The sequence below is a fragment of the Trematomus bernacchii genome, unplaced genomic scaffold (genome assembly GCF_902827165.1).
Source record: "Trematomus bernacchii unplaced genomic scaffold, fTreBer1.1, whole genome shotgun sequence".
Lineage (NCBI taxonomy): Eukaryota > Metazoa > Chordata > Actinopteri > Perciformes > Nototheniidae > Trematomus > Trematomus bernacchii.
In genome coordinates, this window is record NW_022987821.1 from 1846612 (window position 1) to 1868262 (window position 21651).

The window sequence follows — 21651 nt, forward strand, 5'->3', positions numbered from 1 at the left end:
TAGAAACGCAGCACCGCTCAGATCACCTCCACAGGCGCTACCCAGCGGCCGGAAAAGGTATATCTGCTGCTGACACGGATTATAAAAATGTATAAATGAGTAACTAGGAAATAATCAGCTCTTCCAAGCAAGATAACATTTAGATATGTTTTCTAACTAAAGTATAACTAGATCGGGTAACACAATATAAGAGATCAAACTCCATGCAACGACTATTGTGTACCTTCCTACCAGTTATTGCACATTCATTCATTTTAAGGCAACGAGACCAATGAAAGGATTTAAGTCTTAAGCAATAAAACAACAAAACAAACTTTAAGTAAAAGATTTTGTCGTTACAGTCATTCTTGGTCTGCAAACGTTAGGTAGTATTTATACGTAATCTTATTTACGAGAATACGCTAGCTACTGCAACCTATGCATAAGTGTTATCACTACAGGTATACATGTTCCATCATTAGTTCAAAAGCTGGCAGAAATCACTAATGTACATGCTTATTCTGTGAAATGTATTCTAGGGCTATCTGTGGACATGTTTTTCATTCAAATATGATGTCCTGTGAAGACACTTTATAGAGTGTAACACATACATTTAACTACTGTAATGCAATGCAACTTATGCTCATTTCATTAAGACACTTTTGTAGGCATACTGTACCTACAGTATTACTATGTAGAGTGCCTATGTTCTACTAATGAAGGTTATAGTTATTGGGTCTTTTGGTATGGGTGAAGTTATGAAATAAAGATGTGTCTTTGTTTTACAGCCAACAAAGAAGTTTCCCTTTCGAAATGTGTGCCATGGGTCATCTGAAACCTTTCACATGTTCCCCACAAGGAGGCAGCAGTGTTGTGTAGTCATTCATTTTCTGTGCAGATGCAAGCACTTCTACAGTATTTCCATAAGTAAAGTTGCAGTAGGATATTGCACACATAAAAGCTTGATCGCAGAAATGTACAACATGGTTGTGCATTTTCACAAAATAAGTGCTTGCAAAACAATCAGCTGTTAATGCAGCTTTATTACCTTTAAATGTCCCAGTTACAAGAAATGAAACATTTAACTTGTTTAACTCTATCTGGGATTCTTTGCGTGCATGCCGTTTATAGTTTTAACATTTCTGATGTTAGTGCAATTACCGTTAGCTTGAATCTTGACGGCTTGGAAGTTTGAATGAATACACTTATTTTCTTTCTTTTCGGAGTTTCCTGACTGCACCAAAACAGGAAATAGGCCTTTGTTTATTCCAACAATGATTTAAACCCTTCATGTGAATCAGAATTCATTAATATTTGATTTTAGCTGTATGAAAGTAGCCTGCATTCACCCTAGTTGTTACATTTTAAGTAAAAAAGGAACTAGACATGAAGCTTTCCAGCAAAGTGCAGCTGGAAGAGGTCAACAGCCGTAATGTCAACCTGCAGTAACATCAATACACAACGCCTGCTCACTAAGCTACGTTCTAGCTAACAGTGTATTTAGTATTGGGTATTTTTACACATAATGTTAGATTAAATATTAGCTAATGTTTGCTAACATTAATTAGCAAGTGAGACTGTAGCAGCAAAACCGTTTGGTTAAAGTTTGTTTTATTGCTTTATAAATAAATCATTCATTTGTAGAAAGAAGAATGTGTTTTTTGTTTTGTTTTTGAAGTCACACAGTATTGCTTTAAGAGACGCAGATATAGCTAACGGATCAAACAGGGCTAGTATGTGTCAGATACAACTTTCTTACACCAAGACACAAGATAAATTACACCACCTAAGCATCCCTATCATGACACTTTTTTAAGATATATTATAAGTAGGACAGATATCGCATCTACAACTTTAGAGTCAAAGCAGCTGAAAATAAACGTGTCAAAAAAGAACAAAACCACAGACCACTATAAACAACACATATAATAATACATAAGAAAGGGCGGGGGGCGGGGGGGTATACAAGTGTGGCCCCGATTCTTGCTAGAAAATCAATGAAGCTTGATTTGGTGAATTCATGTGTTCATATATTCAAATTCCCTAAAGGACATTACAATAGCTATTCTAGTCATTGTAGAATTGTGCCAAAGCTTCTGGTCTTAAAGCCTATTAATCCCTGTACTTATCAGGACTTAATAAAGATTACAGAATGTATTTTTCACAGTCCAAACACATTGTCATGTTAAAACACTTTGGTTAAAGCTGCTACAGCGTATAAGTGTTATCCCCTTTCTGACGTGAAAGCTGACCTTAGAATACAGTGTACCGTTTAAGAGGAACACATTGTCTACAAAGAGACACACAGTTTCTCAGACAGGGCAAATGATTCATAAGAAGAAGACTTTATTTCATTTTTATAACTATTATTATTTTTGTATTGCTCTTGCTCTTATTGTTATTATGTTATGTTATTATGTTGCATTGTTGGAGAAGCCTGTGACATAAGATTTTCAACTGCATAATTACTCTGTAGCTATGTCAGATTGACAATAAAGAACCTTGAACCTTGAACTTTCATAATCCCCAGGGAAATAACATTTCTCACTATGTTACTATTATTATTTTCAGAAAATAATTACCTGGGAAGTTTCACAATGATATCTATCAGTTATTTGTTCAATCTAGTCACCTAGTGTTGCAAAATGCATGGAATCCAACTAAACATATCTATAAAGGTTTTATAATCATATTAAAACCAAGGAATCTCTACTTCAGTACATGTAGCTCGTACATACACCAAACTTTTAGTTTGATTTCTATCCATATTCTGAAGGTTTTTATAGAGTGCTTTGTTCATATATTGTTCATAATCTGATTTATATCACAAGTTATTCCTTAATCTGTTAAGCCCTAGAGCCCCCTGTACAGGGGGCAGTGGGGTGTTTTTTCACGAAACTGTGTCTCAGGGCTTCTTAATATTTACAAACCTATTAATGTGTCATACCCATTTAACGGGAAGAAACTCAGCTAACTGACAATACGAACCATTTTTACCGAAACAAAACACAAGTCTCACAAGAAGCGTCTAAATGAGCCCTGAGCGAAAAAATGCTAACACACTTACCACAGAACTCAAGGTAAAAATACCCTTATTACTTATCGTAACTGCAAAAACAAGATATCAAATTAAAGCTGAGATTCCACAGATTCTATAGGTATAAGTATCATCACTGACGATCAGAACTCGTGACAGGGGAAGCAAACACAGACGTCACAACACGTGAATTACGGAACATTCACGGGAAATCGTCTCAAATTAGATCAAAAGTTGTGTTCAATGGCATTAAAATGATAAAAACGCCGCTAAAGGTTAATCCATAGGTTAATCCAATGTGTCTGTGTCACTTTTAAAGGATTACTGATAATCCATCATTGCATTTTTATGTAAAAAACGGAGATTTCATATTATTTTTATTTTTATAAGTCTTATAAGACTCTAAAGAGGTCAAATGTCACTTGTTTTGCATCAATCTTGATACAGGGTACTTATTATATGTTGTAGTTTGGATTCCTAAAGCTTTTAGTCTACTAACCCATCATCCAAGGGTGGTTTTCACTATAAGTAATGGGTTTTTTGTAGGCGGAGGTAAGAATTTACCTTTTTTTACAATGTTCCATCTGAATTTACTCTGACACAGAAACATCTATATTGATTCTGACACTTCTACATCCAACTCACAGATGTAACCTTGCTTTGAGAAAAAAGATTATTAATTTAACCCTTTTAGAAGTGAAGTTATAGTCATTTGTTCTGGGCATGTCATTTTCGAGCCTGAAACCTGAAAAACAGGCTCAGGGCTTAACTGGTTTTAAAACATAGCAAACATGTATTTACTTACCGGATGTTGACAGAATTGTCAGATTTATGGAGAGATATGTCACAAAAATGAACCAAGAATTTTGAACATGGCCTCGTGTCATGTTCTATAAATGTATGCAAATTGGCATGGGGCCTAATTGTCGTATTTGCACCTGAAACAGCAGATAACTTGCTCTTTAACTGTGTAACAGTGATACCCATTGGTTCCCCCCTTAAAGCCTTCCCCTGTGTGAGTTCATCAGTCACGTTCAGAGGATGCAGAAACAGCGCAGGGCCTCTGCAGGTAAAATATTTGCACAGCGGGGTCATCAGCCTTTTGAGCAGCATGAACCAACAGGACACTTACCCTCAAACCAAACACTCTGACCCTGAGCCGCTGCCAGCTCTGTCCAATAAGAGCATGTGAGTGCCAGCCAAGACTCATAGTGTGTTGTGACAAGCGACTACAACTAGCCGGAGGACAAACAACTGGATGTCTGGACTAAAGTGAAGGAAGGCTGCTGACTTGATTTGATTGGACTCCTTTTGTTAGAGCTCATGATTAGTTTCGATCAAGGATAACAAACATAGATTTCTCATCAAAAGGAAACGTGTAGGTGAGTCTATTTTTCTTATTTGTGAAAGCAGTTAAAATCAAAACATACTACCAGGACTAAATTAGTTTTCTTCTAATGTTCAAATGAAATTAATTAACTTTGTAAATGTTTTCGGAACGTGAGTAAAAGAAAGTCAAGGTAAGGCGTGCTAGAAAAAAGAATACAAATCAATGAAAATTAAAACAACATTACATGGTCATTCATTAGATACCTCCACAATATAAAGCTGTTAGAAACTAGTTTTCTTTTTCCCTTGAAAGCGGATGTCTGCTTAAAATAAAAAAATGTACTCTTCAGTGGGGATTACTTTTTGACCTGACTGCCACATGCTATTTATTCAGTCTTTGGGCTCCTCGAATGTGCTTTTTCTAGATGAGCCATCATGCCGTCTGGATCAGTGAAATTGCACAGCATTAAAAAACTGGGACAGGAGAACCACAGCTATGAAGAAGAAGGTAAGATGACAGGGAGATGCTTCATGGACCGCAAATGAACGGTGGCCGACAGATGTAAACGCGCTGCAACGGCCTAAAACACTTCCACTGGGAGAAAAGCGCTGCACTTTCAAAAACAATGCAAATAAATAAGTGAGCATCACCTTCCCGTTGTGTTTTGAGCTTCTTGCAGCGTTTTTAGTAAACACTGTGTATGTTTCGATGAGTTGGTGAAGATGTGGCTTCATTTGCATGTGTTTTGGCACCATTTTCATATTGGCATAGAAACTGCAGCTTGTTCTCCTGATGGACATTCTTTTGGGCCGTTTTAATGCCATTGCATGTCGTCCACCGTAGACATGACCCAAAATCAATACAATAATTCCGTATTTTATTTGAATAAAGAATGATGGATACGAGATACATCTTAGATACACATTTTTGAAACGCTTATTTTATTCTTGTGTTGCAGAACCAGCTGGCTCCTATGCGTACGTATTCTTTGGACTATTTTATGATTTCTTATGATTTATAAATGATTGAATAAAAGTAATAATCCTAATGGTTGATGTATATTTTTGTCACGCACTTCACAATAAACGTGTTACCTAGAAAACACACATCTCTCTGGAGGTCAATGACCTCGTGCACTCGTGTTGAAGTGAGTCGTCAACAGCACTGCTGCATCATTAAAGAATAATAATTAGGGTACAAACACAGTTGTAAGTTTAACTATTAGTAGTTTAGATTTGAATGGCACTTTTCAAAAACTAAGTTTAAAATGTGCGTCCCATACAACAAAATTTAAAAAAAAAGTAATGTGAGGTTAACAGGGACAACTAAACACATTAAACTTAGAGTATGTGCTAAAAAATGAAGAACTCTCCGTGATGTGGCAATCCATAGGAAGTGATTGACATATAAGCCAGTCTATATAAGAAGGGATCAAAGACACAAGACTGATTGTGCCGGCCTTATCTCCTCAGGCATTCTGTTCCTAGAAGAGAAAGCACACTCACCTTTAGTATTGAACCTGTCACGTGGAAAACAAACAAAAAACAAAAGGGCCTTGCCTAAGGATGTAATGCTGCTTTCCGCTTTCTAAAAAGATAAAAGGTCATTGATGTAGCTAGGGGCTTTCTGTGCGTTAAACACATCAGTAAAGTCTTAGCATCTCCTCTGATTCTTACTGACAGCCGGTGCATGTATGCAGAGGCTTGATAGAAACATTGAGGATCTAAACAGAGTGTCAGTGAACTTCAGAAAGTGTGACAGAGGTAACAGTGAATCCACCATGGTTAACTCATGATCCATTAACCTAGAACGTAGAAACAGATTTCCATCTGGATTAATTCATGCATTTCCAACTTGTGTTTTGTACCCTAGGCAACTACATCTTTTTGAATTACTGATTAATGCCTCATTTGCATTTGTAAACCTAACATTAAACACAGAGCAGACTGGGCTCTGGTTTCAGACAGAGGGTGAAAAGAGGTGCTGCAGCACAGGCAGTATGAGAAAATAAAGAGCTTTTCGAGCATTAAAGCATGGAGACATATCAGACTAATATGAACCTGAAATAGGGCCCCTTTAAGCTGCTAACTGTGTTTTACTTTGCAGGAACAACACAACTTCCAAGGCTGATAAGTGAGTAAAGATAGCAATAGAGGCCTTGGATACATTCACACATTCACCTTATATAATAAAACCTATTCTTTTATTCCAACAGAGATGATGGACAGGAGGAGCAACCAGCGATACGGGTCGGCTTCTTTCAGCTGGTAAAATACCCTTTCTTAGCTTTTTAACACGTTGTAATCTGTCCCCATGGAGCTGATGCCAGTGTTGTGCTCATCTTCCTCTCCAGTTCCGTTACGCCAGCTGCAACGAGGTGCTGATGATGGTGATGGGGAGCGTCTGCGCGGTGCTGCACGGCTCGGCGCAGCCCCTCATGCTGCTGGTGTTCGGCATGCTCACCGACACCTTCATAGCATACGACATCGAGCTCAACGAGCTGAAAGACGAGAGGAAGGAGTGTGTGAACAACACCATCCAGTGGAAGAACTACACTGCATTCAGTGGCATGAACCAGTCAGAATGGGTTATAATGAACAATAAAACAATCGCATGTGGGTAAGTAGGTTGAAAATAGCCAGCAATGTGATAATAATATGTTAAGATCCATCGATAAGTATATCATTTGTTGTCTTCATATATGATTTATGCTTTCAGGATTCTCGACATTGAATATGAGATGACCAATTTCGCCTTGTATTACGTTGGAATTGGAGCAGCGGTGTTCGTGCTGGGATACTTTCAGGTTGGTCTTAAACTGTCAAATCTAAAATTAGATGAGTCTGTGTCACCCTTGCACTTAAAAACAAACTCAGTCAGCATGGCACAGCTTGATCCTATCAACTGTAAAACCTCTGAAAAGCTCCTGCTGCCTTGATGATATGCCTACAAGCTTTTCTCTTAAAAAGAATTGCTTGGCATTTCAGCAAAAAAATCATTCTCTGAAGCCATTTTGCAAAGTCCCTTCAGTTATTATGCCTTTCTTAACAATCCAGACACCTCATTAAGGAACAATCACAATTGTTTTCATAAATGTCTTAGTATATTGGATCTCAGTGCTGCATTCAACACGGACGGTCACACCGTATAACCAGACAGACTGGAAAACAAGAATTCTTAGCATAGACATTAATTGGTTTATATATTTTTGCAGCATAGGGACTTATTTTACTTAAAAATACTAGGTTTACATTGAGGAGAGTTGGAAATATCCTGATTGTAGTCCCTAGTATGGGTTAGAAAGGCTAGATACTACATTTCCCATAATGCAACTCCATAGAAGCTTGTCCACATTTGACCCAGCATGCCCACATTTGTTCAAATCCACATGAAATGCAGACTTTTTGCAAAATGTAGCTTCCAATCATAAACCAAGACCCTGGAGCCATCATTATGACATCATCAGAGTTATTCTGTCCGACTTGAGCTCCTTTAAGAGCCACAGAGGACTGTTTTTTAGGCCGAGTTGTATGTAGAATTCCCCTTTAACCGTCAAAAAGAAGTCAGAGTTCTTATACCTTCCTGTGTTCCTGCTGTTTTTCTTTTCTTTCGAATAGATCTCCCTGTGGGTGATCTCGGCTGCCAGGCAGATCCAGCTCATCAGGAACCTGTACTTCAGACAGGTGATGAGGATGGAGATCGGCTGGTTCGACTGCACCTCTGTGGGGGAGCTCAACACCCGCATGTCAGAGTGAGTGGGACAGTGACGGCATGATTTATACCTCATGGAGTTTTTGGGGGGTTTTGACCTGTTGTTATACATCTCATACAGTGACATCAACAAGATCAACGATGCCATTGCGGATCAAGTCGCCATCTTCCTTCAGCGCTTCACCACCTTCGTGTGTGGCTTCTGCATTGGCTTTGTGAAGGGATGGAAGTTAACGCTTGTTATTGTGGCAGCGAGTCCACTGATCGGTATTGGAGCAGGTCTCATGGCTCTGGTAAGATCTGAGTTGTTGAAATTGACTTGGCGACTTGACCTAATGAATGGACTTGACTTCACTTATCAACTTGACGTGTTGACTCAACTTCCTTTGACTTTACTTGTTGGCCAGACTTGTCTCTCCTTGTCAAATGGACTTTTCTAGTTTTACTTGTCTGTCTAGTTGACTTGACTTCTCTTAACTTGAGATGTTGACTTGTTGAATAGACTTGTCTTTATTTGTCGACTTGACTTGACTTCTCTTGACTTGACTTGTTGACTCAGCTTCCCTTCCATTGACTTGAGTTGTGGACTTTAATTTAATTGACTTGACTCACTAATTTCCTGTTCTCCATTAACTATGCGTCCCTGTGTTTTTCCTTTAGTTTGTAGCTAAGCTAACGGGGATGGAGCTCCAGGCCTACGCTAAAGCTGGAGCTGTAGCAGACGAGGTCCTCACCTCCATCAGGACTGTGGCTGCTTTTGGTGGGGAGGTAAAGGAGGTGCAGAGGTAACATTTGCCAGATGGAAGTTGAATTATTTGTCCTATAAATATATACATGCAGCTGAGGTGATCTCTCCTACTGTACAGGTACGACAGGAACCTGATCTCAGCGCAGCGCTGGGGCATCAGGAAGGGTCTGATCATGGGGTTCTTCACTGGATACATGTGGCTGATCATATTTCTGTGCTATGGGCTGGCCTTTTGGTATGGCTCCAGCCTCGTGGTGGACACCGCAGAATACACACCAGGAACACTATTGCAGGTATCACAACCAGAACTGACAGAGCAGCAGTTTTTTTCCTTTTAATGTTTGGGTTTCTTCTTTGCTTTTCCATGGACAAAACCTCAGAAAAAAACAATTGCATACAACATTTTACAGTTTTCATGTGACCAATGGAGTAATTTAATTGAGCTTTAATATGCTGACCTTTCTTCCAGGTGTTCTTTGGTGTTCTGATAGCAGCCCTGAATCTGGGACAGGCCTCCCCGTGCCTGGAGGCTTTTGCTTCAGGACGTGGAGCTGCCACCATCATCTTTGAGACTATTGAGAGAGTGAGAAAGCTTGTTGTTAAAATTGTGCAAGATATATATAATGGCAAGGTATTTTCACAGGGAAGTCACTTCTTTTTTGTATGTGTCGCTGACAGGAGCCGGAGATTGATTGTCTCTCTGAGGCTGGATATAAGCTGGAAAAGGTGAAAGGAGATATTGAGTTTCACAATGTGACCTTCAACTACCCCTCCAGACCGGATGTCAAGGTACTCCTCACTATCATATAACTGAGGGTAGAATTAGATTTCTAGAAAAAAGACATTTTCTGTGATCGTGTGATCTGTGCGCAGATCCTGGACCAGCTCAGTGTTGCAGTGAAGTCGGCGGAGACCACAGCCTTTGTGGGTCCGAGTGGAGCCGGTAAAAGCACGGCTATTCAGCTCATCCAGCGCTTCTACGACCCTAAAGAGGGCATGGTGGGTTCGACAGCTGTACTAATGTAACACACAAGTGATTCTTCTATCAGTGCTTTTTGTCATATTAAAGACACACACACACACACACACACACACACACACACACACACACACACACACACACACACACACACACACACACACACACACACACACACACACACACACACACACACACACACACACACACACACACACACACACACACACACACACACACACACACCACACACACACACACACACACCACACACACCACACACACACACACACACACACACACACACACACACACACACACACACACACACACACACACACACACACACACACACACACACACACACACACACACACACACACATTCCTTTTAAGTGTTATTCTAGTCCATTCAAAAATAACCACCCCCTGAGGGTAATAGAAGAACATGATAATCTGTTCCATTATTCAGCCAATGGGTCCCAACAGCCTCATTTTTCACTTTTACTAGAAAAGGTCTTTGCACACCCTACTCCTTACAGATTTTAGAGGAGTAAAAAGCCATTTACAGCACCACAAAGGTTATGCTTAGACCTTCATTTGGGAGTAGCATGGTGGCAAAAATCACATTACAGCAACTTTAATAACTCCATCCATCAATTTTTAGCAAAATCAGCTCTCTGTGCCCTCCACCTCAGGTGACCCTGGACGGGCATGACATCAGAGGGCTGAACATCCAATGGCTGCGCTCGCTGATCGGCATCGTGGAGCAGGAGCCCGTGCTGTTCGCCACTACCATCGCAGAGAACATACGCTACGGCCGGCCCGACGTCCCCATGGAGGACGTCATCGGTGCTGCCAAACAGGCCAACGCATACAACTTCATCATGGACCTGCCACAGGTTCTCACAGGACCTCATACAAATACTTTCGGGAAAAAGTTTTTAAAATGTCCGCCTGACAAGTTTCACTTTTTACAATCTGGCAGAAATTTGACACCTTGGTCGGGTCGGGTGGAGGTCAGATGAGCGGCGGTCAGAAGCAGCGTATTGCCATCGCTCGAGCTCTGGTCAGGAAGCCTCGGATCCTGCTGCTGGACATGGCAACCTCTGCCCTCGACAACGAGAGCGAGGCTACAGTTCAAGAAGCTTTGGATAAAGTAAGTCAAGTTCTACTCGATTAGCTTCTGGTTTCATCTCTGGTTTGAATGAAATTAAGGTTTATACTTCTTAGAGAATGTTCCAAAAATATGAGCCAATAACACAATTGACTCCACTGATTTAGCACTGCTGTAGCATTGTCAGACTTACAATGCACAGTTTCAAAAAAACTCTTCATATAATTGAGCTTATTAAAGCACAAACCATGTGTAAACCGACCACATTGTGAACGTCCAGCAAAATACAGGAATGGATAGACAAGGGCACTTGGTGTGCAGTCATTTTGCATAACAAAATACAGCCACATTTCAAACAATAATAATTTACGATTTTGGGGGTTAAAAGATAGAGGTCCTACTCTTTATCACAATCAGATTATCTCCGGCAAAAATCTGGACTATTAAACAGATTGAAATATGTTGGATTCTATCTCAGGTACGTACGGGTCGCACCACCATCTCCATCGCTCACCGGCTGTCCACCATAAAGAACGCTGATGTGATCGTGGGCTTTGAGCACGGCCGGGCTGTGGAGAGTGGCAAACACAACGAGCTGCTGGAGAGGAAGGGGGTCTACTTCACTCTGGTCACCCTGCAGAGCCAAGGGGACAAGGCTCTGAATGAGAAGGCTCGACAAAGTAGGTCCAGAAAGATATATTTTTTTAAAAACAAAGGATCTCCTGATTGTGATCACCCTTTGTTGGATCTCTTACATTAGTGGTCGAGGATGAAGTACCAGAGAAGCTGAATCTGTCCAGAGCAGGCAGCTACCGGGCCAGCTTGAGGTATTATTCATTCCTATCATGCCCTGCCCTACACTGTAATATCCACTTCCATGGTCGTGACTGTGCATCTAAATAGGATTATTACACTAGTCATTTAAGGCGGAAAATGAGGTTTGTCATGGCAGAAACTGACACCTTCATTTACTTAATTATCCTCTTCCTTGGACAATTGCAGCATTTACATGTAGCTATTATCATGACAACTAGCCACTTACCACAGCAGAGTTATGAGCACCCAGTATTTAGAGAAAGCAGAACAACAAGCAGCAATTTATCCCTGTGAATATTCATGTGCATCGACATGATGGCTGAAGATAGGTATTTTGTTTTTTTACAGAGCCTCTATCCGCCAGCGTTCTCGATCTCAGCTGTCCAATCTGATCCCAGAGTCTTCTGTTTCAATCGCTGGAGAGCTTGGCCCCAGAGCCTACGCTGTGTCACAGCCAGACAAATCCAAGGTGTGTGTGTGTAGGAGTGTTTGCATCCAATTTTACATGTGGGTGGTTCGAGCAGGTCAAAAATAATGACATACCGTTGGAGTGTAACACTCATTGTTTGAAATGTTTCTGCTATTTGTTTTTTGTCTGTATCTACCCTCAGAATAGTATACACCGTTTATTTATGTGGCTGCCTGCTGATGTGTATTTGTCTGTGCTCAGGAGGACATCGCAGAAGAGGAGGAGGAATTTGTGGAGCCTGCTCCTGTTGCCAGGATCCTGAAGTACAACGCACCCGAGTGGCCTTATATGCTTTTTGGATCCTTTGGGGCTGCCATAAACGGAGGAGTGAACCCGGTGTACGCTCTCCTGTTCAGTCAAATCCTGGCGGTGAGGCTTAAGTTGTTTCAGGATTTCTAAAATACAAAAATCAAGCCAATTCCCAAAAATGTTAATGACAGAACACAAGATCTGGTTCGTTACCACCACTTCTGTGTATTTTCGTGACGTCATTTCAGCCTAAAATACTCCCACTCCTATTCCCATTCACTTACATTGGGAAAGAGATGTCTGTAAATCAGCTAAATCAACCACCCAGTAGCCTACAAACACTTTTATAAACCTTATTTAAATAATTAGGGTCTAAAAGTTGTAATTCAATGATATGTGTTGATTTACATAAACTTGCAATGGTGACTTAATTGAACCGATTTAGTTTGGAACCCGTCTAAAACGAGTGCAACTGGCCTTTAGACTGAACCTTTTACATGTATTTTCTACAACAAAAATAGGGGTTTCACAATGTTTAACAAGCTTGGTGAACTGCGCCATAAGTGGCATGAAAGTGTATGTTGGTGTCTTTGTCTAACATGTCTTTGTACTCATGTGTGTGTGTGTGTGTGTGTGTGTGTGTGTGTGTGTGTGTGTGTGTGTGTGTGTGTGTGTGTGTGTGTGTGTGTGTGTGTGCAGACATTCTCCCTGACGGATCCTGTGGCTCAGAGGAAGGAGATCGATGGTATCTGTGTGTTCTTTGTCATGGTCGGCGTGGTCTCTTTCTTCACCCAGATGCTGCAGGTAGAGTAGCAGTCTGCTTCTGAAAGACTGATTACTTTAGTGCTCCCACTGCTTTCACCCCCAGTGTGTTCAAGGTTGAGGGAAAGTCACAAAAGATCTGTTTTATTGTGTCAAATGAATACCTTATCTGGCTTAACAAAGGTTGTCCTACTCCCTGCAGAGTCCATGATTGATCCATCACACCCATGGATTAGAGGGATGGCAGATATGTAATATATGACATTATGCTGAAGATCATAGTTTGGGGATTTCATATTAGTCTTCCTGTTTGTGTGTGTGTCCAGGCCTATGCTTTCTCCAAGTCTGGAGAGCTGCTGACCCGCAGGCTACGTCGCCTGGGCTTCCACGCCATGCTGGGCCAAGAGGTGGGCTGGTTTGATGATCACAAGAACAGCCCCGGAGCTCTGACCACGCGCCTGGCCACTGATGCCTCACAAGTTCAAGCAGTGAGTTAAAGACTCAGTATAAATGGATTTAGAAAAGAGAGAATAATCACGTTGTACGGTAAAATGATGCTTCTTTTCCACTTCTCCTCGAAGGCCACAGGCTCGCAGATCGGCATGATCGTGAACTCTCTGACAAACATCGGCGTGGCCATCCTCATGTCCTTCTACTTCAGCTGGAAGCTCACGATGCTCATCCTGTGCTTCCTGCCCTTCATCGCCCTGTCAGGGGCATTCCAGGCTAGGATGCTAACGGTGTTCGCCAAGCAGGACAAGCAGGCGATGGAGGTCGCCGGACAGGTCAGACTTCAGACTGCAACAAAGCTATTAATTTATCAGCGTCCAGGATTCTGATATTTATGGACTTGTCGAAGGCATCATCTTAATATTCCTGATAAACTTTCAGGTGGAGTTACAGCAGCTACTGACAGCAGATAAGAGACAGCTTAACAACAATGTCTATTTTATGCTCACGGTTTCAGTTTTTTAGGAGTAGATCTACATCCCAGCAGATGAGGTCAGATCCTTGAAATTGGCAGGTTAGGCTTGGAGGGAGCTAGCACTGTCAGACTCAATATCTACTGTGGCCATCCAGGTTTAAAATCCTCTCATGGTACAGACAACACAGCGGATAAAACCTTAAGCAAAATAAAGCCAGAGCAAGGAAGTTCAAAATCAATTTGCTGTGAACTTTTTTTATACCTTCTCAGTGATATCGATGCAGTAAAATCAAAGCATCTGAATAAAGTGGATTAGATTAAAGTTTAATGATCCCTATCGGGGAAATGGGTTTGCTGTGTCAGCATTAAATAGTATGTAGATAAGAATAGGTGTTAATGTTTTATCTATATCCCCTTCACACATTAAAACACACATAAGAATTAGGAACAACTTCTCTATGCCTGTTTTTTTGCATACTATTCAAATCGTAGTTCTTAATTTGCAGATTTCCGGCGAGGCATTGAACAACATCCGCACCATCGCCGGCCTGGGGAAAGAGAGGACTTTTGTGGAGCTGTACGCGGCGCAGCTCCACGCTCCGTACGAAGCGGCCCTGAAGAAAGCCAAGGTGTACGGAGCCTGCTACGGCTTCTCACAGTGCGTCGTGTTCCTGACCAACTCCGCCTCCTACAGGTTCGGAGGTTACTTGGTGCGACAGGAGGGGCTCCATTTCAGCTTGGTGTTCAGGTGAGAGGAGAAAGCTTCCCTGGTATTCACTGGGATTTACAAAAACGACTATGAAGAGGCAACTACAAAATATAAATACAGAAATAGCTATTACTGAAACATTGATTTATTAAGAATAAGTAGAGTACTTGGAGAGGACAGAACTCTTCACATGCTTCTTGTATGGTTCCATTTTCCACGTTAGGGAGTTGTTTTTCCAACTTTGGCATGTTCAAGAGTGTGAGATCGTAATGTGGACAGCATGGACACTAAATATTTCTCAGAGTGTTTAAACTGTACATCGATAGTGGATTCTGAGTTGTTCTGAATTTGCCCAGTTGGGAACACATTTTCTTACAGAAATACGCTAAGGCCAGCTGAACAAAAATCCATTGTTCCAGGAGAATGATCTTGTGGATGTACACAAATATGAATCGATAACTTACATTGTGTTGGTTTCTTGGTCAGGGTCATCTCAGCCATCGTCACCAGTGGCACAGCTCTGGGCCGAGCCTCGTCTTACACACCAGACTACGCCAAGGCCAAGATCTCAGCGGCTCGTTTCTTCCAGCTGCTGGACCGCGTGCCTCAGATCAGCGTCTACAGCGATAAGGGAGATAAATGGGTATGAGGGCATATGTTATGCTACGTGTTATGTGCTGTTCTGACACATTGCACGCTGAGTATATAAAGAAATGATTGCTCTTCTGTGATGAAAAGTCTAATTTATTATTCTTTTATTGCTTTGCCTATTCATTTTACATCAGTCATTAAAAATGTGTAAAAAGACAAGGAATATTGAATAAAAAAACGTAATAATTAAATTAATTTAAATACATTGGGAGTGTTATCTGCCTTTTGTGAACAGGAGGTGGCACCCTAACACACAGAGAAACCTACCCTAACCTTTGCTCTCTTTTTCCTGTTCTCCCCCCCCCCCCCCTGCTGTGTTTTCAGGATAACTTCCAGGGGAACATTGAGTTCATTGACTGTAAGTTCACCTACCCCACCAGGCCAGATATCCAGGTCCTGAATGGGCTGAATGTGTCGGTGAAGCCGGGCCAGACGCTGGCCTTCGTGGGCAGCAGCGGCTGTGGGAAGAGCACCAGCGTCCAGCTGCTGGAGAGGTTCTACGACCCGGACCACGGGCGAGTGGTGAGGGCACGGCGAGGCATACTGTATATACTGTCAGTGGACTATGAATAGCTTTACTCTAACTGGACAATCTGAGATACTGTATGCTACTTAATACTCCTACTTCACAACATTTAGAACATTACACCACTACATTTATTCTTCAGCCTATAATATCTGGTTAATTGTCCTAATTTAACAAGCCAATAGTAATTAAAATGAGCTCCAACTCATCCAGATACAATATTAATTAACTAATCAATGAAATACATACATATATAAAGGGTAGTTAAATGTTTTAAGTTGCATCAGGAGGCATGCAAATTATATTGACTTTTCTATAATGACATTGATGAGTTGACTTTTCATTAGATTTCCCAACTGATACTGAGCAACATTCCAGCTAAAAGGGAGTGGGTATTGGACTTCAATTTGTCAAGTTAATTCAAACAGAACCCTAAATGAATGCTAATGTTGCAACGCATCTTCTGAATGTGTAAATAGACAACTGCCACATTAGCTATATTAGCCACATTAGCTATATTAGCCACAATAGCTATATTAGCCACATTAGCTATATTAGTCACAATAGCTACATTAGCTTTATAAGGAGATAATAGTGTCAGTGTTGCGTTCGAACTTCTTCTGCCCCAAGAGGCACAGGATACTGGGGAATACTTAGCATTTGGAAAGCAACATGGAAAGTACAAATAAAAGGTCTGACACATTATATTGTCACAGCAGATGCTGACCTTTTTCAAAATGTCAGATCTCTCATTGTGAGATTAATAAGTCATGTATAGTCTGCTTTCAATTATTTACACTCATGAGGGTTAGTTGAGTGTCGCTGGGAGGTAAAATCTGAAATGTTTCAATGTCAAAGAAGGATTGCTAAACATTCAGGGAAGTATATCTGACTTCTATTCATTTGATCTTTTATCCTGACTTTGTGCTGGTTTAAAATAACAAAAAGATGGAGGTTTGCCTTTGTGCCAGTACGGATCCCTGCCAAGATTCAACTGGCTTAATTTAGTTGGAAGTAGTTTGGAAACGTGGGTCCTGATGTTTGAGGAGGACATCATCACCTCTAGGTAGCGAGTAGAGCAATCACAGTAGAGATGGTGTAATGATGGCTCATTAAGTGGATTGTATTCTCAGCTTTTGGTTATTATATTGCTTTCTCCTAATGGTAAAATCAATGGCTTCCCGCAGCTGATAGATGGCCATGACTCGACGGGTGTCAGCGTGCCCTTCCTGCGCTCTAAGATTGGCATCGTGTCCCAGGAGCCCATCCTGTTCGACTGCAGCATCGAAGAGAACATCAAGTACGGCGACAACTCGCGGGAAATCAGCATGAACGAGGTCATCTCTGCCTCCAAGAAAGCCCAGCTCCACAGCTTCGTCATGGCGCTTCCTGAGGTACTGTGGGCATTTCGTGCGGGAATGTTTGGACCATGGGAGGGTAACATGAGGTTTATCTGTCTGTGTTCAGGAAACAGGTTGGCACACATGCACAGCTCATGATCCGAACAGATGAAGTGGCACATGGCGGTGTGAGAGAGGCTGGTATTTAAATACTCTGGTGCTGAGGAGGGACATGTGTGGGTGATGTGTGAATGAGCAGCAGGTGTCCTCCTTAATGCCACTACATGCTTCAGCTAATAGATTCCTCTTAAGCTATTTTCATGAAGCTGTGGAGAGCAACTTGATCTGCAAAATGAATGTTATGTTGGCTTATTTACGTCTGTCTCTAGATTTGTCTTAATGCTGTGGCTCTGACATTTTTAAGGAGTTCAAATATGGGTTTTCTAGAAATGTATTTAAAATAATGTCTTTTAAAAAAAATGGATTTTTTTTATGGATAATTCAACTGACAGCTCGGATATTTCAAGTTTATCAACACTGCAGAAAGTCATTTTTGCAAACATTGAACAATTAGCTGTTATAATGACTGCACTCGCGATTGACCAGCAGCTTGTTTAAAAGGTTTTCATTATTGTATTTTCCCAAAATGCAACGAGGCTCATTAGCTGCAGCAGCTGACTGATTGTAAACAGCTACATTTTCTTCAATCAGATACACTTCAGATTTTTGTAAATGTATTTCATTTGTAGTTCAGTATATCGCCGTATAATAGTGAATTTAAGGATTTTTAAGGACCATATTAATGCAATGACTTGAGAGTTTGAATGTTAAATCCCCTGATGGTAACTTTTTTTTTTTTTTTTAAACACAAGTAAATGTTGTTGTTCCATTAGATTATTTTGTGAGGATCTTATTTGTGGCGTATTTTAGGTGTTGCGTTGAGTGTCGAGTTTCTTCACTTGGCCTTTAGGCATGCTACAACCAGCCTCAGGATGTTTAGTGTGAACAGTTCAAGGTGACAGAGAAAGGTGAGGAAGTCTGAGTGTAAGTTACAGTATACAATGCTCCTTTCATAAAGGGCCTAGGGGAAGCTAGAGAATTTTAGAGGCCATATTCATATCATATTCACAGAAATCTTTTGTTCACTGAATCCAAGTCATTATCAAATTGTAGATTTTGTATGAACTTGCATGGGAAAATAATAATAGAAAGACCAATTAGAGGGGGATATGACTCACCATATTATTCCATCTGGCCTCAGAAATACCAGACGAACGTCGGAGCCCAGGGATCTCAGCTGTCTCGCGGTCAGAAGCAGCGCATCGCCATCGCCCGGGCGATCATACGTGACCCGAAGATCCTGCTGCTGGACGAGGCCACATCTGCCCTGGATACGGAGAGCGAGAGGGTATGCTTCATTACACCCTGAGCACCACGATGTGTACAATCCACACTATACTACAGTGCAGCTGCTTGATAGTCTTCAGGCTCAGAGAGCACACAGGGCACGCACTTAATTATTATTATCATTAACATCATTATCATCCATCCTCTCTATTATTATCACCAGCAGCTCACAGTTCACAGCAGCCCTCCGGTTAAGATGTCTGTGGGGCTGCTCCGTTTCTTTTCTAGCTCAAATGGCTGCTGCATGCTGGGGAGCAAAGAGGCCTCTGCAGCACGCTGATACTCTGGAACAGTTTAATGATAGTAATCAACGCATGATTGTGAAATTGCTATAATTGCGAGGTTCTGCTGTGTGGGGAAACGGAGGGTGTCTGCTGCCTCTCTGGGAGCCTGAACTCTGCCTCGTGTTTTTGTGACAGACAGTGCAAGAGGCGCTGGACAAAGCCAGAGAAGGTCGGACCTGCATCGTCATCGCACATCGCCTCTCCACCATCCAGAACTCTGACATCATCGCCGTCATGTCCCGGGGCTACGTGATCGAGAAGGGGGCGCACGACGAGCTCATGGCCCTGAAGGGAGCCTACTACAAGCTGGTTACCACGGGAGCACCAATCAGCTAACTGCTCAGGGAAACGGTCGCCAATCGGCCAAAGAGAAACAAATGTTAGGAGCAGTGTTATGGCCGACAGGGAACATGTAAGGAAGGAATGAAGTATTTATTTTTGGGATGGGATTCTGTTATGTGTACAGCAATTTTATGAATCTCAAACCCTATTTTGGGGTATTTTAAGACGATGTTGTCCTGCAATTCCCCACAGTATACTGCGCCAAACCAGTCCTTTGGTTTGTGTCTATATGTAAGTTGGATTCATGACCAATATTAACAGAGTTGCATTATGAATTATGAATTATATCAATAATTCATTTAACTGGAATATTATTTATATATTTCAAGTCCAAACACAACACAGTTATACCTCTACTGGTGGATATCCTTCACTGTACTCTTGCTGAAATAAAGAAATCTACTCTTTTTGCTGAGAGTGATACAAATAATTAAATATTTAATATTATCATCAATAGTATTTGGACGAAAGACATACTTTCAAGCATTAGGAAATACACAACATATAACATATGGGACCTTAATAAAGGATTAATGTATATTTATATTTCATTTTCATCAGAAGGGCTACGGTTTTAATTAACACCCAGGACACACATGCCTTTGACAGAAGCCTTATACATTTGCACACATTAAAAAGATTAGCTTTCAGTTCAGACTAGGCTTCATTAACAGCACAAATATATTAACATATCTTTGAAATGATCAAGGGTTTTTAAAAAGCTTGCAAATCTGCTGTCACAACGCTAGTTCAAGCCACTAGTTATCAAACAGAGTGGAATCATGGGGAAACAGCTAGACAGTCGCTGTCTCGGGGATACAATCATTTGTTTACCAGCACTGTTCCGGCTACAGCACATATCCAAAGTAATATTATCAGTATTTTGTTTTTAGAGATGCTACGTTGAACAGTGCCATCTGCTTCCCCCTGATTCCAGTCTAATCTAATGACCTGCTAGTTGTATCCATCTTCCAATCAAACTGTCAGCTAAAAAGTGAATATGTATTTCCCACAGTCTCAACTTTTGTCAGTTTTCAATGTTTTTGTATTGTTTGTGAATTAAATAAAACCATCAGACTGTCTGAGCCCGACTGAGCCATATTTGTGTGAAATATAGAATGGCCTCATTAATGAAGCACTTCTCAGTAAGCTTTCATTTGTTTTAACAAGCACCTGGGCACTGTTCGCATTTACTTCTCTCAAGTGGGCACTTGACTATTGCAAATAGTGTCGGTATTGGAACGCATCCAATGTCTGAAATACAGATTGCTCGTCCAACTGGATCTGTGTAAAGTTGTTACTGATGAAAAAACCTTATTTTTTTAAGTTTCTTTTACCATTTAATTATGTTGTTTAGTAATTGAATCCTTGATAATATGTACTATAAAAGTCAGATATCATCAGTCATGTTTACAGCCTGACTGTGGTCATGTAAGCCAAATATCGTTTTCTGTTATTGGTTTTAGTGTATTTTACACACCACACAGGTGTTTCCAGTTAAGCTAATTAGACCCAAGGTTGGAGATGGGCGGAGCTATGCTGGTGATAAATAGAGGTCTCTGAAATCAATGGACCAATAAGATCGACCGGTTTTTCCCGCCTTAACAGGTGCAACAAGAGAGTTGCAATCAATGCCGACAGTAGGGCCGGCTGTGGGGCATTCAAGGACACTTCTGAACAGTCAGAAGACTTACAATAACAGAACATTGACACATGGAACACTTTTTAAACATTTTAAAAGGCTACACCTCATTTTAAGACTTCCCATTCAGCATTAGCCTTTTCAACTAGCTGGGTAGTTTGGGGTATGCGATACTAATCAGAGGGTCAGTGGTTCATTATTGTATTTTTGAACAAAAGCATCAGCTAAACAGCATGCAATGTGCAGTGTTTTTGTCACACCTGCCCTGGCTGGTGTAGTTTTATGACTCATATAATCAGGAGATAGACACATCTTAAATGTGTTTTCATCTGAGCTATCTGATGGCTTTAAACAGTCATTTATTTTATAAAGGTAGAGGAAACTGATTACATTTCCTTAACTTCCATCTGAATTGTTTAACAGTAGTATTCATTCATATATTGATTGATTTATTGAGTCATAAACCCTAATGCTTTAGATGCAGAGCTTTATAGGATCCACCACTAAATGAGATAAAATGCTTTCAACCGCATGATGATAGAATAACACTGATGGAAAAACAAGGGCGCGGCAACGGTCACCGTGATGGATTACATATCCCAAGCTTGTTTCATTCTCAGCACTGAGCT

General features: G+C 41.0%; 2 protein-coding genes across 7 annotated transcripts in view; one reads left to right on the plus strand and one right to left on the minus strand.

Moving 5' to 3' along the window:
• Window positions 1-4245: 4245 nt before the first annotated feature.
• On the plus strand, window positions 4246-20465 carry abcb11b (ATP-binding cassette, sub-family B (MDR/TAP), member 11b). Of its 4 annotated transcripts, none has more exons than XM_034151019.1 (29): window positions 4246-4398; window positions 4771-4853; window positions 5305-5323; window positions 6453-6479; window positions 6562-6613; window positions 6700-6965; window positions 7065-7152; window positions 7964-8097; window positions 8179-8350; window positions 8718-8842; window positions 8924-9098; window positions 9275-9388; window positions 9484-9594; window positions 9679-9804; window positions 10482-10685; window positions 10772-10942; window positions 11379-11580; window positions 11661-11727; window positions 12065-12185; window positions 12387-12554; window positions 13134-13238; window positions 13523-13684; window positions 13778-13981; window positions 14628-14869; window positions 15317-15473; window positions 15806-16003; window positions 17195-17401; window positions 18609-18755; window positions 19174-20465. In XM_034151019.1, the coding sequence occupies exons 2-29, from the start codon at window positions 4781-4783 to the stop codon at window positions 19372-19374; spliced, it is 4038 nt and encodes a 1345-aa protein (XP_034006910.1). In that variant the 5' UTR covers window positions 4246-4398; window positions 4771-4780; the 3' UTR covers window positions 19375-20465. The 4 variants fall into 4 exon arrangements, with proteins under 4 accessions (XP_034006910.1, XP_034006912.1, XP_034006913.1 ...); XM_034151021.1 differs by having other exon boundaries at window positions 12390-12554; XM_034151020.1 differs by lacking the exon at window positions 4246-4398 and having other exon boundaries at window positions 4711-4853.
• LOC117498866 (beta-1,3-galactosyltransferase 1-like) overlaps window positions 18592-21651 on the minus strand; it is a 102176-nt gene continuing 99116 nt past the window's right edge. For all 3 annotated transcript variants that reach the window (XR_004557616.1, XR_004557617.1, XR_004557615.1), the window contains one exon: window positions 18592-18734. The gene's annotated coding sequence lies outside the window, so the exon portion shown is untranslated. The remainder of the gene's footprint in view (window positions 18735-21651) is intronic.

Bases quoted from the DNA above. Each gene is read 5' to 3' on its own strand.
- abcb11b (XM_034151019.1), top strand. From the start codon at position 4,781: ATGCCGTCTGGATCAGTGAAATTGCACAGCATTAAAAAACTGGGACAG. The intron at 9,595-9,678 runs GTACTCCTCACT...ATCTGTGCGCAG, and splicing joins CCTCCAGACCGGATGTCAAG to ATCCTGGACCAGCTCAGTGT. The intron at 12,555-13,133 runs GTGAGGCTTAAG...GTGTGTGTGCAG, and splicing joins TGTTCAGTCAAATCCTGGCG to ACATTCTCCCTGACGGATCC.